The sequence below is a fragment of the Pelmatolapia mariae genome, linkage group LG1 (genome assembly GCF_036321145.2).
Source record: "Pelmatolapia mariae isolate MD_Pm_ZW linkage group LG1, Pm_UMD_F_2, whole genome shotgun sequence".
NCBI lineage: Eukaryota > Metazoa > Chordata > Actinopteri > Cichliformes > Cichlidae > Pelmatolapia > Pelmatolapia mariae.
Genome location: NC_086227.1, coordinates 21829711 through 21846836, shown reverse-complemented (window position 1 = coordinate 21846836; position 17126 = coordinate 21829711). Strand labels below are relative to the sequence as shown.

Sequence of the window (17126 nt, the reverse complement as noted above, 5' to 3'; positions counted from 1 at the left end):
ACTTAGTCAATTGCTTTCAAAAAGTTCTGTTTTTATTGTAATACTTGTACTGATTTTCCTAAATTCTGCTAGAAACATTTTCCCTCCATATAATATTTATTAATGAAGAATGAAAAAATATAAAAAAAACCTAAACATTTTCAAAAACTAGAGCAAACACATTGTGGAAACTGGTTGAAACTAAGCTGAATTAAAAGCAAAAAGTCTAAACGAAATTTAAAAAAAGGCCAAATAGAGACTACAAAACTATAACAACTCTGGTGACTGAAGAGAAACATGTATATAGAAAAATAAAAGAAAGAACCCCAAAACAAGCTAGTAAAACATGTTATCATCACAGTAAAGGCTCTAAAACGTCACAACTTTTAGGTCCTGATTTAATACACAAAATACTAGAAAATTAATTCCTTTGCTGATTGCTATTTCCTCCACATATGTTTCAGCGTCACATTGTGGCCAATAGTAAATCCTGCTCGATAATAAATTAGCTTTTGCTCTTGATACATTGGAGTGTGGTGAAAGAAAAGCAATTTCAGTCAATGGGCACTGTGTGGATGAGGCATGCTTTCTGATGAAGGGTTTGAAGCAATTTGATTCTTGGAAAGTTCCACTCTTCACATGGCCAAAATGGGTTCTTTCAAGCCAAAAGCTGGACCTCAGTTATTGTTGAGTGCTAGGAGGATGCTGGGAACATGGAAACAGCCCAAAAACAAGAATTCAGTCAACATGCAGTACAGACACATACTTCTGTTTCAACTGGCACCTTAAATGGTAGCCTCTGAGAAGGCTTTATCATTAAATAAGGCAGCTTTACTGAATGCAACTTTGTATGCTATGTGTTTACCACAGTTATATTAGCAAATCGTTCCTCATATCTCTGACTAGTGCTGTTTAAATGTGATAATTGATAAACATTTACAATTATAACTGCTATTTAACACAGCAGCAGAGGATACTCTTTCATAGGTTCAAATTAGGACCAAACATCACAACTACCTTGGAAAGATGCCATTGAAACCCTTATAATCTAATACTGTAGCCCAGTGTGATGATAAGCAACAGATTTATAACATGAAGTCATTTAATTTTTTTATATGGAGGTGAGAGAAAATGTTATAGTATCTCTTAGAAATGTAATCATGGCCCCATTGTGATTTAATTTAAAATTCCAGGCGGGTACTTTTATTTGATTTTCTTATGCCTAGGCAGTTTATAGTGTAACTACTATATATAGTGTAGCTACTTTTCGCCAGAAGCATGAGAGGTGTAAAGTGGAAAAGAGCAGAAAGGGTGATTGAAATTAAAGATTTTTTTTCTCTGTCTACAATCTCCACAAGAGCCCTCACAGTTTAGAGTACACAGCACATAAAGCATAAATCCACGCCTCTTGATTTTTAATCCTTTTTAATCAGGTTTTCACTCAGGTGGGACTTTAAAGAACCAGATTCCTTAATTAAATAAATGTATGGCTTGTTTCAAGAAACCAAAATGCTGTTGTAGTTTATTTAAAAAGGACTCCAATACTACGTGAATAGTGCATGTAACTGGTATTGGGCTTCATGAAACTTAAAATTAGTAGGACAGAAACATTAAATCCTGAAACAGAAAAGAAATCCAACGGTATAAAATTACACCAATTCCTTTTGTGCAACATTATAGACATATTGATCTATATATATATAAGTATAGATAGATTTTTTTTGCCATGTTATACTTAGTAGAAACACAAGATGGCAGTACCATGTCAAGATGATAATATGGCAAGTCTTGGATTAAGCATTTGCCAGAAACAGTGAAACTATACACCATTCAGCTCCAACTTTACAACCAGTTACATTAAAAATGAAGACCAGTGATTATTCTGTGACTGTGAAATGTTCTGCCAGGAAATATGTGGACATTACTTTGACATGTATCACACACCTAAAAATTATGTGTGTGGTACTGGTCCAGACCAGCAAACCCATCATGCCAACCATACTCTCTTACAGCAGCGGCCTCCATCCAAATGTGGTGCCCCATGCACCTGTCCCAAGGGGGATCCAAGGTTCTAACCTGGCTTCTAAATCTCACCATCTTCCATTTGAGCATACATGGGATGCACTGGAGCAAACCCAGTCCATGTCAGCATCCTCCAGCAACCCGTAATACCCGATAGATCAGCTGTCAATGTCTCAATACCAGATGACGGTATCCCCAGAGGTCACAAGTCTATTTCTCCGCTACTCAGAGCCGTTTTGACAGCACACTAGAGACCTACATAATATTAAACATGTGGTTTAATATTGTGGGTACAGCATTACAAAGTATATATTAAAATCATTAATCTCTCTTGTTCTCTCATTTTCATAAACACAGTTCTGTAGCATACATCTCCAAATGTTTATGGGCAAAGAAACACAATAACAGGGTGTGATAGAGGGTGATTGAACATGTAATACCCTTAAAGACTTTACAATATTAATAGTTTAAAGTAAAATGTAAAAATATTCTGCTTACAAAACTGCAATGAGGCTAATGTAGATGAACAACAGATTAAAATAATTTTATAATAGGGAGCTTTTGACAGTATTGTCTCAAGCACTGTACTTACAAAGCCATAGAAGCAATGCATTAGACTTTATTGGGATCTGTGTTCTGTCTAGCTAGATATTAGATATTTTAGTGAAGCCACTTCTTGTTGTGGCAGGAATTATGACCAGAGAGAATGATAAGCTCTTATAAGATGACATATGGTGTCTGTATGAATATACTGCGTGTGAATCCCTAAGACAATCACCATTCCCCAAACCAAATCACTTGTCATTTCTGGCAGCAGTAAGGCTTAAGAAGAGCCGAGGCTTCTAATACACAACACTTCAGTGTCTTAAGAGACCTGCTTGGCAAACACCTCAGACGCTACGAAAATCACTTCTGGGTAATGCGGGAATACACCTGATCTCTGACAGGGTTTGAGTTAGCTGAAAGGGTCGCATATTCATAGAAAACGTTTTTAGTGTGACTTAACAAAGAAGGACATTAAAATCTTGTTCTTGTGCAAAGAGAGATGAGTGACAAAAACATGCGGAGAACCAATGTCAGAAAGAATTTTTAAATGTTAAAAATCATCAAAAACATTCAACTCTAGCTGAAGAACAACTTAATTCTTTTGTGAAGGACACCTGCTGATGAAACCACTAAATTCACCCAAGCCTGAGTTTATGTATTATACAGCAATATGAGATGGTAGTGAGACTCCATCATGTATGTTTTAGATTCAGCGGTGCTGTAAAAAAGACACCGAGCAGGATTCGGTGAAGTTGAAGACGTTAAGATTTTCCTTAGGAGCGACCAAAATCGACAAGATTAGAAATGTGTATATCAGAAGGACAGCTCAGGTTGAGCCGTATGGAGACAAAGTCTGAGATGCTGAGATGGTTTCACATGACATGAGATTCATCAGGTCATGTTTCATCAGGTTTTTTTTCTAATATCATTCTTTGCAAAACTACTTATGGGACCACTTGCAGCTGCCTCACAGTTTGCTCCCTTCATTATGCATGTATCGAGCTGTTGTTTCATTATTGTGCCCTTTGTCATGAGCAATACTGGGCACGATATCAGTCGAACTTGTATCCATCTATTATGCATAAGCCAAAGGATCATTTTCTGCTTATTTTTGATCGTGTTTTTTTAAAGCTCCGTATCTACGGCTCAACCTGTTATCTAACATGACACTGGTAGGTAGCAATTAGCATAATCCATCTCATATTATTCAAAAATTTGCCCAGAAGTATAAAACAGAGTGAAAATATTACCAAAATAGAATGACATGTCATTTTTTCATGCATAGACTAACTTGCTGAGTTCTTCTCTGGGTGAAAAGAACGTTTATCTAATGACCACAAACAAGAATTTTCATTTTGAGCTTGTTAATCATCCACGTTTGCTATCCTGCTTTAATATTACCGCTTCAAAACAAGGAATTCACACTGAAATAATAGACTAGGCTATACATAATCATCATTAATTTGTTTTAATCCTCAAAAAAAAAAAAAAAAGATCTGCATAATTTATATCAAACAAACCAAACTTGTATCTTCATTAGTTAGTCCTCTTACTGAGGAAAGCTAGTTATCCATGCATCCATCCATCCATTGTCTTCCGCTGATCCTTTTTAGGGGTGGGGGGAGCAGAGCGGGGGCGTTGGAGCCTACCCCAGCTGTCACAGGGCGAGAGAGTGAGACAGCTAGCGAGTGCAAAATGCTACTCTACTTCAATAAGTTGAAACAAAAACATTAACAGGTAAAACATTGACAGCATATAGTACAGTTTAGCATTTATTATATACCACAGCATAGAGATGTTAACTGGAAGCTAACAATGCTGACTATATGTAGAGCATCAGACGAAGCATAGCTAGAAAAAAAATATGCTAAAGGATCAGCAAACATTTTTCACTTCAACTTTATTTCAGTTCTGCAATGATACATCTGTAAATATCAAACTCAAACTGAAGATTCGAAAAGAAACAACTCACAGGCATCATGCTTTATTTCATAGATTATCCATATATCAATACATTAATTCTTTTATAATCAGGAATTTATAAATCACAAACAATATACATACAAAAGGTTAATATTACGTTATTCAGATTTTTTTTTTTTTTTTTTTAACTTACAATTTTGTGACACTTTTGATCCTTAAACACCATTTGCCCTTGCACAAACTTCAATGATGTAAATCAAGCAGAAAACCTAAAGGCTAAAATTAACTGCATAAAACGTTACGGAATTTCTGAATTCTAATCTCGATTCATTGTAAATGTACATAAACCGATAGCGTGACAAAAACTTTAGTGCAGATAGTGTCAGGAAGATCTTAGACTTAATATCTCAAAGTAAACAACCATAGCCTCAGAACTTATCCAAGTTATCTCTTCCCAGCACAAATGTGGTGACCTTTCTACAGTATAGATGCTTAATTACTTTCCTCCTTGCACCCACTGAAAAGCTGTGACTTAAAGGTTAGTTTCTCCAAGCTGTTATATGCCAAGGTATTTGACGCACAGTTTAAATTGAAGAAGAGGTAGATGGTTTCAGTCCTTCAATGTGCTTATTATCAGATACTGATGTTCAGAAATGTTTCATATAGAAAGAATTTAAAACGAACTAATTCGCTAATCGTGACCTGTGCAACAGGTTTAAACAGGTTGACACCGAAAGACTGATTATATCATTGTATGTAATGTCAATTTTTTGGAGCACAGAGAACTTTGATGGTTGGTTATAAAACAACTAAAAGATGGTTTTTAAGACACTGTCTCTAATTGTAAATTAAATCTCTGCAGCAGTGTGAATAAGTAAAAGAAAAAAAAATCCAAAGCTGTTCTAAATTCATCCTTTGCTCCAATCAACTGAATACTGATTCTGAAGTTTGATAAAAAATAAAAATATATATTACAATCAAGATATCGAAAATTTGGATTTAATCTGCAGAGAGGAAATTTTAAATGCTTGCTATCATAACCAAATCATTCGTAATGCGACCCTTTTAAAGCTTAGTTCTCACCCTCATTACCTTGTATGGAACTATGTCAAAACATGGCTTCAGTTGTCTAGCTCAGTCAGACAATGCAGCACAGTACAGAGGTTGCTGGCCATGTTTGTTACCATGCCGGTGGTGCTCTTTAGGTCTTACGCCACAGACAGCAGGGTGCAGGTAGATGATACACTGGAGGAACGCCCATGGACACTGTTGTTGTTATCCAAAATACCTGATGCAAACTGCATCTTTGATGTGGTACAACACCCAAAGGTGCTGGCCAATTCAGGGCAGAGGGCCAGAGCTAGTTTTTGAAGGACTAGATAGAATTTCTCGCGAAAGCATCGGTTTATCCAGAAATAGAAGATGCAGTTGAGGAAACCATTGGAAGTTGGTAGCCAGACCACTACAAACTCAATCCACTCTGGTACACTGCTACCTGTGACTGCTGTAAGGCAGAAAACAATGAGTGTTAAGGCAAGTATCAACAAAGTGAAAACAACGTACCTAGCAAAAGACAGCGGCTACTTTGACCTGCTCCCTTTTTACAGAGCAAGTAGCTCTGCATGTTTTCTTTGTCTGATTTTCACGCCAGAGGCCCTTCATGGCGTGACACAAATTCCTAAAAGTGTTAGTATAATTAGTGTTAGTATAACTGCAAAAGGAACCTCCTGAGACTGAGCCGGGGATATTTCACTTGGCATTATGAGAGAAACTAAACAAAAATCTGCTTTGGAGGTGCTTGCCTTACCCCTGAAAGCAATGATATAACCCATCAAACTAACATTTGTAGTCTTGACCTGAAAATACAAAGTTCACTGATCAGGTGGAAACGGCAGTGAAACTAGCATTTAGACAGCCGCACACTTTAAAGATTAAGCTAAACCGTCGGCTTCGTTTCGCAGGATATTCATCCAATATCAGATCATTTACAGCACTCTTTGGAAAAGGTCTTCACTTCTAAAAATATTCAGCTGTGACTTTTCAGTCTTGACTACTCCAAGACAGCACATGGCTGGGGTAAATGAGAAACGTCAAAAAAGGTCTGAGTCATATAACTGGCCCCAAATCAGCTTTTCATGCCCAGAATTACATAAATGACTCAGAGCTATTTCTTTCAGCACTGTCCTGGATTAATAATAATAACACTACTAATAAAAATACTAACACAACAACAACAATAATAATAACAAGAAAAAAGTTGTTGTTGTTTTTTAAAGGGAAATGGACCTATCAATAGCCATCTAATACAATTTTTAATAAACACAATCAAATACTTACTTTTGAATTCTCTTACTGCCTTTGAAACCACAAATAAGAAATACACCAAGACAAACAAGTACCTGTGAAGTTTACCTCTTCCAGTTAAGCTTATATAATCAAAAACTATCTAAACCTAAAAAAGCAAAGCATACTTGCTACAAAATAAGCCAGTTATATGAGTAGTTCTCAGATATTTTGTGACAGTAAGTGCCACAATTATAGACATAAACAGACTATATTACATGGGATATATTCATATATGAAATGAGGATGGTGGAAGAAAATCATCCACCATCCTCACACACTCACTTTACATATCGAGTGATGTTTTGCTTACCATTGTAGATCACTGCTGCCATGCAGGGAGTCCAGCAGATGTAGTAGGCTCCCATCACAGGCACAAGCACTCTGGAAGGCACATTGAGCCTACTGCGCCGCGCACTGTCATATTTGCGCAGTTTTAACCTCTGTCTCTTGGCTGCACACCAGACTTTTAGGTTTGCAAATGTCATGATGATGGAGCAAGGGAAAAATATTACACATGTCAAGCTTAGGGAGTATCCAACATTTGTAGAGTAAGATGGGTTGCAGACCAGTGATGCGGTGGAAAAATGAACTTGGATGATGCCATCTGGTAATGATATCGGCGACAGTAAAATGGGAGGGAAGCACCAGGCGAAGGCAATCAGAAACAGCGTCCTTTTCCTTGTCAGCAGAGATGAGTACTGCAGCGGGTAAAACACCGCAATGTACCTCTCCAGGCTTATCGTGACCACTGTGTACATGCAGGTGGAGTAGACGGTGGCATTGCAAAAGGCCACAACGTGACAAAGAGCATCTGGACCTTCAGTGTAGTCCTTTAGCAGACTCACCCAGAGATTCAAGGGCATGACCAGCAGTCCGAACGCAGAGTCTGCTGCAGTGAGGGAGAGGAGAAAGTACCGAGAGTTTCTCGACCAGCCGGACACCGAGGAAGTAATAGCCAGGAGAACTGCAATGTTTCCCAACGTGACCACGACGCCCAAAACGATTATTATGCTTATTTTGACGGAGCGGTGGGAGAGCTCCTGCTGTCTCTGAGAGTCAAACTCTGACATGTTGAAGTCGTCCGAAGTCGAGAGGTTAAGGGCTGTGTACATTGCTCTACACGGTGATACAAGTGGAAACAAATCATAAGTAAACCACAGACACACAAAAGAAAAGGAAAAAAGTTGACGAAATTTTCTAAAGAAATCAAAAATATGAGCAAAATATGTGGCCGTTCGCTGCTAGGCTAACTCAACAATCAGCAGCAGCACACCTGGGACAATTAGCGCTGGGTGGTAACATTTACTGCAGCGATGCTTCAGTACAGAAGCAGGCTAATCACGGTTTCCTTTTCAATATTTTTTGAACTAAGTGGATTTTTATTATTTTTTATTATTATTCTCATCTAATTTTTTTTATATTAATCATAGGTGGTTTAGCTGAAATTATTGTGTTTCTTCAACATGATCAGGTATTGCCCACATCATTGCTATACCCTGTAACTTAAAGTGATCTAAAAATGGAATTCTTACTAGTGTTAGCATAAATCTAAATATTCAGGAACATAAAGTGAAAGATTCCTTTATCAGCCCAAAACCATCTAACCTTTACATTTCTATTATATTCTATTTAAGTGAGCTAATTTTCCTAATATCTATTAATATGTGTGCACATATTGAGTGTTATGTGCAGAGATATTTCTCCTACACATTAGGGCAAAATACCAGGAAACCACTTAACATTAGCACAGCAGGTCAAAAAACACATTTCCTGTTCTATGTCCTAATCCTATAATATAATATAATATAATATAATATAATATAATATAATATAATATAATATAAAGCAACTATTGTCCTGAATTGGCACTATATGTGAATCAAACTGAAAAGAACTGAGTTAACATGACAGCAACACTGTACTACAAAATAGCCTGTAAAACAGGTATGCATCTTTCCACCAGTGACTGTCCCCATTTGTTGTACACTAAGGTGGAAGAAAGTAAAAATATCACTTCTGACTCTATTCACAGCCTATTCCGTCAACTTGTTCCGTCTAGCTTCCAGGCCACCCCATCTTGGCAGGTTTCATCACCTGAAATAACAATGAGTCAGACAACAATTCATCACTACCAGAAAGGTCCCACAGAAGACATACACACTGTCAGCCTGACGTCTCACTACCAATCATGGTCCAATTTTCACCATCACACACCATTAGTGTCAAGCATTCCTTCACCTCCTTTTCAAGCTCAAATCTGTGCCATCGTCTCTTCTTCAAATAAATAAATAGACATACAGCAACTACATGACACAAGGCTAAGAAAAGGGCTGGAAAGAGTGTCACCGACCTTTCCCACTTAGGTAACCATCTGTTTCAGCAACATTCTTCTGTGTGAATCTCTGCTATGTGAAACTAGAGTAGGAACTAAGATGCGATATTTGTAATGTAGACTTCTAAAAATACACTACACAATGAATTTTCTTACACTGGCTTTACAGTCATCAATCCTCTTCCTCTCCTAAGAATCCATTACATGTTATTAATTTTGAAGAGAAGCTGCTGCACATGGGATAAATCTGTTCTGCAATAGCTACACAGCACATCTACAAGACGAACTGCCTGTGACACACTTTTTCCCCTACAGATCCTCCACAGTAGAAGTGACAGCTATATTTGATATATGTATTTCTCATTGTCCTAATGAGAATATTTCTCTCTATTTAATGCAAAGCCTGGAGGAGGAGATGGACTGAGGGTCTGTGATTAATATTCTACCTCATTTTTCCTCCCTTTTCACTCCTTCATATTCATTGCACCCTCGACTGCATGCTTTTTACCTGATGCTTTCTTATTTTCAAAGGATGTAGAATTCCAATATCAATGGGTGCAAGCTCTCAGATCTTTAAAAAGAGCAATGTCACTTTATACAGGTGTTCTGTTATGGGTAAAAGTCTATCCATCCATCCATTCTCTTCTACTGCAGCACAGTGGCACTGTGGTTAGCACTGTTGTCTAATAGCAAAAGGTCATGCGTCTGACTCCACCATCTGGCCCGGGCCTTGGTGTGTGGAGTTTGCATGTTCTCCCCATGTTTCCCTGGACTCTCTCTCTCCAGGTACTTCAGCTTCCTTCAACAGTCCAAAGAGATACATTTAGTTTGATTAGGTTAACTGGTGATTCTAAATTGATGTGAACGTGACTGTAGTCTGTCTCTCTGTATTAACATTTTATCTCAGTGGAATCAAAAGAATATAATATTCAAAATAAAGTACAACAAAAAAGCAACATTGCTTTAAAGTGGCATTTGATGTAGATATAAAAATAAAGCTTAATCGTTTATTTGTTAATTTTAGTATAATATGAATTGTTAGCGATGAAGCATCTATTTACAAAGCAGAAACAATGCGAACTGGTATCATTTGCATGCGTGCATGTTATTCTGTCTGCCTGGAAACATGATAGCATTAAAAGTTTTGAATGAATTCTAGAAAAAGTTGGGTCATGTTAACAATTCATTAAAATTTGACTTACATCCACTGAGGTGTTCAAGGTCAACTAGGAGTGTGTTGTGGATTGTCAACATAAATATTGTAAACATCATGCCATATTTGACCTCTGACCTCTCCTTCAAGGGCAATAGATTGATCTGAAGGTCAAAGTGATAATAATGCTATAGCCGTTTAAAAATATGTTTCATACTGCTAACATTTGTACTGACAGTATATAGACATATGGGGATTCTAAACATCATGTTCCTTTGGACCTCCGACTGCTTCTTCAAAGGAAACTAAGGTCAAACTTTCATAAATTATCTTTTATTTTTAAAATTAAAATTCTACTGCCTTTGTTTCTATTGGCAACATTTACCAAATGATACTCTTGTATGGGGATTCTAAATATCACATTTTAGGCCATATCCAAATGTTATGTCACATTTGAAGTCTGATCTCACTTTTACATTTCACATCTGTCTTTCTTTCAAGCTGACCCCAAAATATATCATATCTTTAAAAATGTGTTGTCAAGAGGACGAGGATGAGCTGCCTAGTTAGTTAGAAATATGCTGCATTATATAATAAACTTAAGTTATTCATGTCCACTCATTTGCAAATCAATACCTAATATCCATTACCAACTCCTACATAGCAAAAGTCTGCACTTTGTGCTTGTTTTTACCGCACTGCAAACCTCTTAAAGTACATTTAAAAAGAACAAAGAAAATAAAACGATATATACAAAACACAGTATTATTCCTTTAAAAATAAATACTGCAAAGAGAGTGAGTTACCTTGAGGTAGGTTTGTGCTCTCAGAGTACTTCTTGTTAATGCATGTAGTAATATGGGCCCTTGAAATGTTCAGCTGTCAAGAGGTAGTGCAAAGTAGCCTATAATAGATTTACTTGAGTGAATTCAGTACAGTACTCAATTAAATGCACTTTATTTATTTACCACATCTGCAAATATCAGATCCATATATTTATCACATGAAATCTTTCGCTGAGCTAGCAGTAAAATATTCAGTGCACATTTTTGAGAAAAGACAGAAATGCACATATCCTCACAGTTCATTCATAAATCTATCTGTGTCTTTGGAGCATCTCTGCGTGGGTCAAATCCTAAAGTGTTTTCATGTGACAGAGAGAGAGGGTTTGTGTGCGTGTTTCGATGTCGGGTCTACATGTGTGGGCGTGCACACGCAAGCACTTCTTGCCCAAAGCTGTATCTGTAAATGTAGTTGATCTCAGGCGAACATGAGTGAGATACAGAGAGGATGAGTTTCTACATGTGTGCAATTGAATATCCTGTGAGTGGGCGGACTCCTCCATTGGCCACCTACTGTACAGTACTTCCTGATGTAGGGGAAAGTAGCCATTGATTTGATCTGTCTGTGCATGTGTGTGTATGTGTGTGTGTGAGAGAGAGGGTGTTTGTGTGGGCTGCAAAGCTATCTAATTCTACCAGCAAGGATGATGTTTAGGGGAGATAGTATAGCACGAGGTTTGATGAGCGATTGTGTGAAAACTTCATGTCTGTCTTGACCGTGTCTAACTGATAACAAGGTTTCGCCAGCACTGACACAACCAACCTGGCAGGTTGGACGTTATTAAAGCGGTGTCAGACATACAGTATATTCTTGTTGGACCTACACATCAATGCATTCCCCCTTTAGACTCAAATAAGAAGGACAGTGCAGAGAAAGAAGTGCAGAAACCAAATCGCAAGAGAAAAAGTGTAGATGAATCATACTGCAAATTAAATACAAATATCATTGAAATGGTATTTATATGGCTCTGCTTGTTCATAATATTCCCATTCATGAACAAAATGCTTTAATATAACAAGTGATTTAAACACTATAAAATGAGGACCGTATTTATGAGGTTTCCTTTGTGTTTCATGGGCACTGAAATACACATTGGAGAGAGTCTATTAATAAAGTCTGACTTATTAGTACAAATATAATGATCTGAGAAACATCTTTTATTGTGCATGAAGTGAAAGACAGAAATCGGGTGCTATAGATTCCTAAAGAAATAATAAAAATAAACAAAAACCCAAAACAATCCTTTGCAATTTAAGCAGCACATTTTGACCCGGTTACACAATGTTTGTATGTCATAGTGCCTCTGCTTCACTCCCATGTACAAAAATACCTACAGTGAGGCTAGAATTTCAGCCTCGCATAAGAGCCTTTCTCCTCCCATTTAAAAAGCCTGACTATTGAATATCATTGAAGCTCTTTTTGCTTTCAGTTGTTTTCCCAGAATCATAGCTGAATTCAACTATGTTGCATTTGCAGCCAGTCTTACACAACAGGGGTCTCATTCTCTTTTTGAAAAAGGTCTTTCAGACATTGAAAAAAAAAAGAAAAGAATATCTAAGAGGGTATATTATGCTTTGGTGTTGACCTTTAATTTTTCACCAGTGGTTGCAACTTACACAGAACCACACAAGCAGAAAACCACACAGTCCCTTGGTAGCCTTGCTGATTTTCTGTAAGGGAGCTTTATTTTGAATCCAGCTGCTTTCCACTGACCTGACCAGATTCTAAGGTATTTAAGGCTGCTTTTGTTATATACAGCAGCCTTTTAGGAATCATACATCATATTGTAACCATACTGAAGTCTCTAATTACTATTAAGTTCTGTATAGAATGATAAGTTAGCTTCAGAACTGGCTAGGAACAACAGATTAAATAATATTGAGCTATTTACATTTTTACATTTTTTTCAGTCATAGAGAACTCTTTGGTAAAAAGATCAAAGCTAAACAATGGAAATCAAATAAATATTTTAACCTTTGAATCATATTTATCGTGGACCAAAATGTGAACCTTTCTCTGTAGCTTATCTGGGCTGCCATTTCCATTCCTTGGGTCAAAGATAAGGCACCAAATTAGATATTAGTGTTGAATAAATACTGACATTTCCTGACTTATATCTCAGTAAATTAAAGAAGTAGTTTTATTTATTTGGTATTTTTTCCTCTGTTGTGATATGACATTTAAGAATGACATTAGAAATATCTGGAAGAGATTTCAAGCATATTGTTAGATAGTGCAGCAAAACATCAGCACACTGGGTCAACGTGGCATGTTCTTTTTTTCTTGTTACAAATTTTGGTTAGAAAGCAGATACATACTTCTTAGGAGTTTCTTGTTATACGCTATAAAACTTTAGCAAACAAGAAATAATCAGTAGCATAGATCTATCAGGAATAAATACAATAGTCTGCAAAAGCTTGACCCACCCTTCATTTCTTTATGTTGAGCTAGGCAGTCATCCGTGGAATCACAGTATATGAAGCAAAAACTGAGTTTGTACAATTCTAATGAATTTGAAAGTCACTTATTTGTTTACTTTTCAACACAGCCTGAACTTCCCTAGGCAAGCTTTCTTGCAATATCTGTAAGTATTCTTCAGTAATAGATTTCCAGGTTTCATGAAGGACATTCAAAGCTTTTCTCTAGATGTTGGCTTTTGCATTTCTTGTCTTTTGTTCTGTTCTCTATCAAGATGATCCCACACTGCTTCAGTAATGTTGAGGTCTGGGCTCTGGTGACGGCCAGTCCATGACTGATAGTGTTGCACTGTGTGTTTTCTATCCAGGCATGCTTTTTCTGCACTGACAGTGTGTTTGGGATCATTGTCATGCTGAAAAATGAATCAGTTTCCAATCAGTTGGGTTGGACATCTGCATTGTGGATCAAAATCTTATGCTTCACTGAGCCTCCACAAAGTTTTACAGATTACTGTAGATACTCCACATTATACTTCTTTCCTGACCCCGTCCTTACAGATGATGATTTGAACCGAAAATTTCAAATTTGGATTAATTTGGATTAACCTGTTGCCACTGATTTTCAACACAGGTCTTGTGTAATTTAGCATACCACATCCCTTTCTCCCATTTCCCTTCTTTAAAAAGGTTTCTTGACAGCCACCCTTCCTCTGAGGCCATTTCTGATGAGGCGTCAATGTCGTTTGATTGTTGGGGTTTCTCTTTATTATTGTAGAGTCTTTATCTTTCAATACAAAGGGCCTTGTAGCATCTGTTGTGATTTGGTGCTATATAAATAAATTAAAATAACTGATTAAAATTGAGCAGTAGATGGATTAACTGAAGGTCCAGATCCATCCAACAGGACCCGTGTCAGGTCTTTGCCGGATATTTTCTCCTTCTTAAGAACATGAATTTCAGATTCTGTTCATCTGCTATAGATATCCCTCTAAAACTATACCTGCCAGTTCTTCTTTTGTCCTCCTCTTGTCCAGTTTGCTCAGATTTTTTTAAGCACTTACTGTACACCATCCTGGGATATGCACCAATAGCACACCACTTTGTTGGTGCAAAAATATTATTTTATGCCTATGAAACTGTGATACCTTTGACATTTTTAGTAGATTCAACTAAATAAACACTTAAAAACATCTGCTAGCAACAAAGTGCTAAAAGATACAGTTTAAAATTGGGATTTATATGTTATATGTAGACAGAATACTGGTTCATCCCTTGATTTAGGTGCCTTTTTTATGGAGTGATTCACACATCAGTATTAGGTGGCTTAACATAGAAACACATTTCTCTAAAAAGGGTCAGGCATGAGAACTGGACTGAAAATGAGTGAAAAAGCAGCCAATTTCCAAAGGGAAACTTTTAAATTATTCAGAAATGGAAAACTATTCCTCGGGGCTAGTTTAAAAATAACAAATTAGCCTTTTTGGAAGCAAAATATATATATATATAAAAAAAGAGGTTTAGCTCAAGACTTTTGCACAGTATAATGTTATGTTTTTTACTCCACAGTTTTTGTGAAATCTGCCAGTGAACGGTATTTCTTGGAAACTGAAATTAAAACACTTATGTGCTCAATTCCAAGAATATCATAAATTTAAATAATTGATGTCTTTGTGTTAGATGAGGTCACCTGTGCTCGCTCTAAAGCTTAGTTCATTCTACTCCAGACTAAGTTCTGACAGAATTACAGTTATATAACTGCACTAACTACCCTTGTGTGGTTGAGTAATTGTGAAAGCTGAAATAGCAAGTAAGGTCTCAGAATTATTGTGCTTTCATCTTTATAGCACATCCTTGGCCACAAAGGCTTTAAACCATCATAAGATTATTCACCATGGTAAAGCTTGGCAGGATGACAAAATTATTTGTAAGGCCAATAAGCCAATCAAATGGAGTGTGTACCAGTCTTGTTAAAAGCATACAAATGGGAAAATCCAGGATAAACTATTAATCTTTTATTGCTTTTACATTCCCAATATTTGTTGCTCTAGACATCAGCGGGCCTCCGGTATTTTATTCAGATGTGGCCGAGTGGTCAGGCAGATAAGAGAGATACAAGTGCAACAATTAAAAAACTAAGGCATCCCCCAAACAGTAAATAATATAATATAAGACCTGAACATTATTTACATGTTGTGTGAAAAGTCCACAATTCAGGTCACATGTTTTGATTAAAACTGGCCAGTTTTAATCAAAGTCTCCTTGGCTTGTGTGTCTGCAAGCATAGCTGACTTTCTCTTATCAGTTGGTTCCTGTTGATTGTGCAGAGAAATGTTTATTATGTGACGTCATCTATTTGTGCGTCAAACCTTTGATGCTGAGTAACATGGGTTGAATAAGAATGAGCCAACTGGGGAAAACTGTGCCTGAAAAGCCTGGCAATTACAGTTATGGCAGCATTTTTCTCCTCCTCCTGCAGTTGTACTTACCTCAGAAAATGCAGCTTATTAGCAGCCAGATATGCCGACATTCAGCATTCATAACACAAGTGGTTTTTAAAAAAAAGTTCTCTGGGCATCCGGCAACCAGCGCCAAACACTCTTCATTTTAAAATGCTGGTTTTTGATGAAGTTACTTATGAATTCAGGTCTTTGGAAAAACAAAATAGTAGAGCAGATACTGATGTACAGTGGAGTTTTGTATGGCTCACGTCACATTCAAGGTCTTAATGGAAACATCAGTGGTTTTGATTTCTTATAAAGTCTATGTTTTCCACAAGAATGCCAGCAAAACACAAAATAGTACATGGATAAATTAAAGAAAAGCAACTTTGGCTGAAGGAATAATTGGGGGGAAAAAAGAAAAAGAGGAAGATTGGCTCTTTGAGAATGCATTTTGGCTGAGAATTGCTTCGAGCTGGATCCTAAATTGGAGGCCTATTTGTTATTTTGTACAATTTTGGTTACATATCGAAGCATTTTTACAAATTAAAACCTCAACCTCATGGTGCTGCTAGTGAAAAAAAATTGGGGTAGATTGTGTCCTTAGGATATATCTTACAAGGTTTCTATCCAGAAGAGCCTTTTCAATCAAAGTGGTGCTGGTGGATCATTCAGCTGCTTGGCACTGCCATTTCTGGAGTGATGCAGGAGGATTGGCTACACTGACAGTGTAATACATTTAGTAGACCATAAAATCCAATTATAGCCAGTCCATTACTACAATTATGCATTAAAATGAATGTAATAAAATCAACACTGTAAGTATAATGAGAAAAGCTCATTATGTATTTTTATGTATACAGATACAGCATGCTTATAAGTGCATATACTAATTATTATACTAATACTGTCATGATTTTGGCATTGTTGGCCCTGCCATTATGCAGAAAGCAGACCCTCACACATAGAGCTGCAGACACAGAATCATCCTATAGCTTATATTTATCTTGTATTTTGAACCACATAAAGAGACCAGAGCTGAATATGAAGTTGGCAGAGTTGAAGATGGTCAGATCAGATTAGAAATGAATATATCAGAGACACAGCTCAGGCTCAGCAGTTTTGAG

The 17126-nt window shown here is 36.9% G+C and overlaps 1 protein-coding gene across 1 annotated transcript; it reads right to left on the bottom strand.

Annotated features, from left to right (window-relative positions):
* Nucleotides 1-5678: 5678 nt before the first annotated feature.
* zgc:162592 (uncharacterized protein LOC561993 homolog) lies at nucleotides 5679-7928 on the bottom strand. Its single transcript, XM_063497035.1, has 2 exons — nucleotides 7127-7928; nucleotides 5679-5974 (listed from the first exon to the last, which is right to left on the bottom strand). Exons 1-2 carry the CDS (start codon nucleotides 7926-7928, stop codon nucleotides 5679-5681), a joined length of 1098 nt encoding a protein of 365 aa, XP_063353105.1.
* Nucleotides 7929-17126: the final 9198 nt, after the last annotated feature.

Coding starts and splice junctions, on each gene's coding strand:
- zgc:162592 (XM_063497035.1), bottom strand. CDS start 7,928: ATGTACACAGCCCTTAACCTCTCGACTTCGGACGACTTCAACATGTCA. Junction 5,975..7,126: donor GGCAGCAGTGATCTACAATG/GTAAGCAAAACA, acceptor TCTGCCTTACAG/CAGTCACAGGTAGCAGTGTA.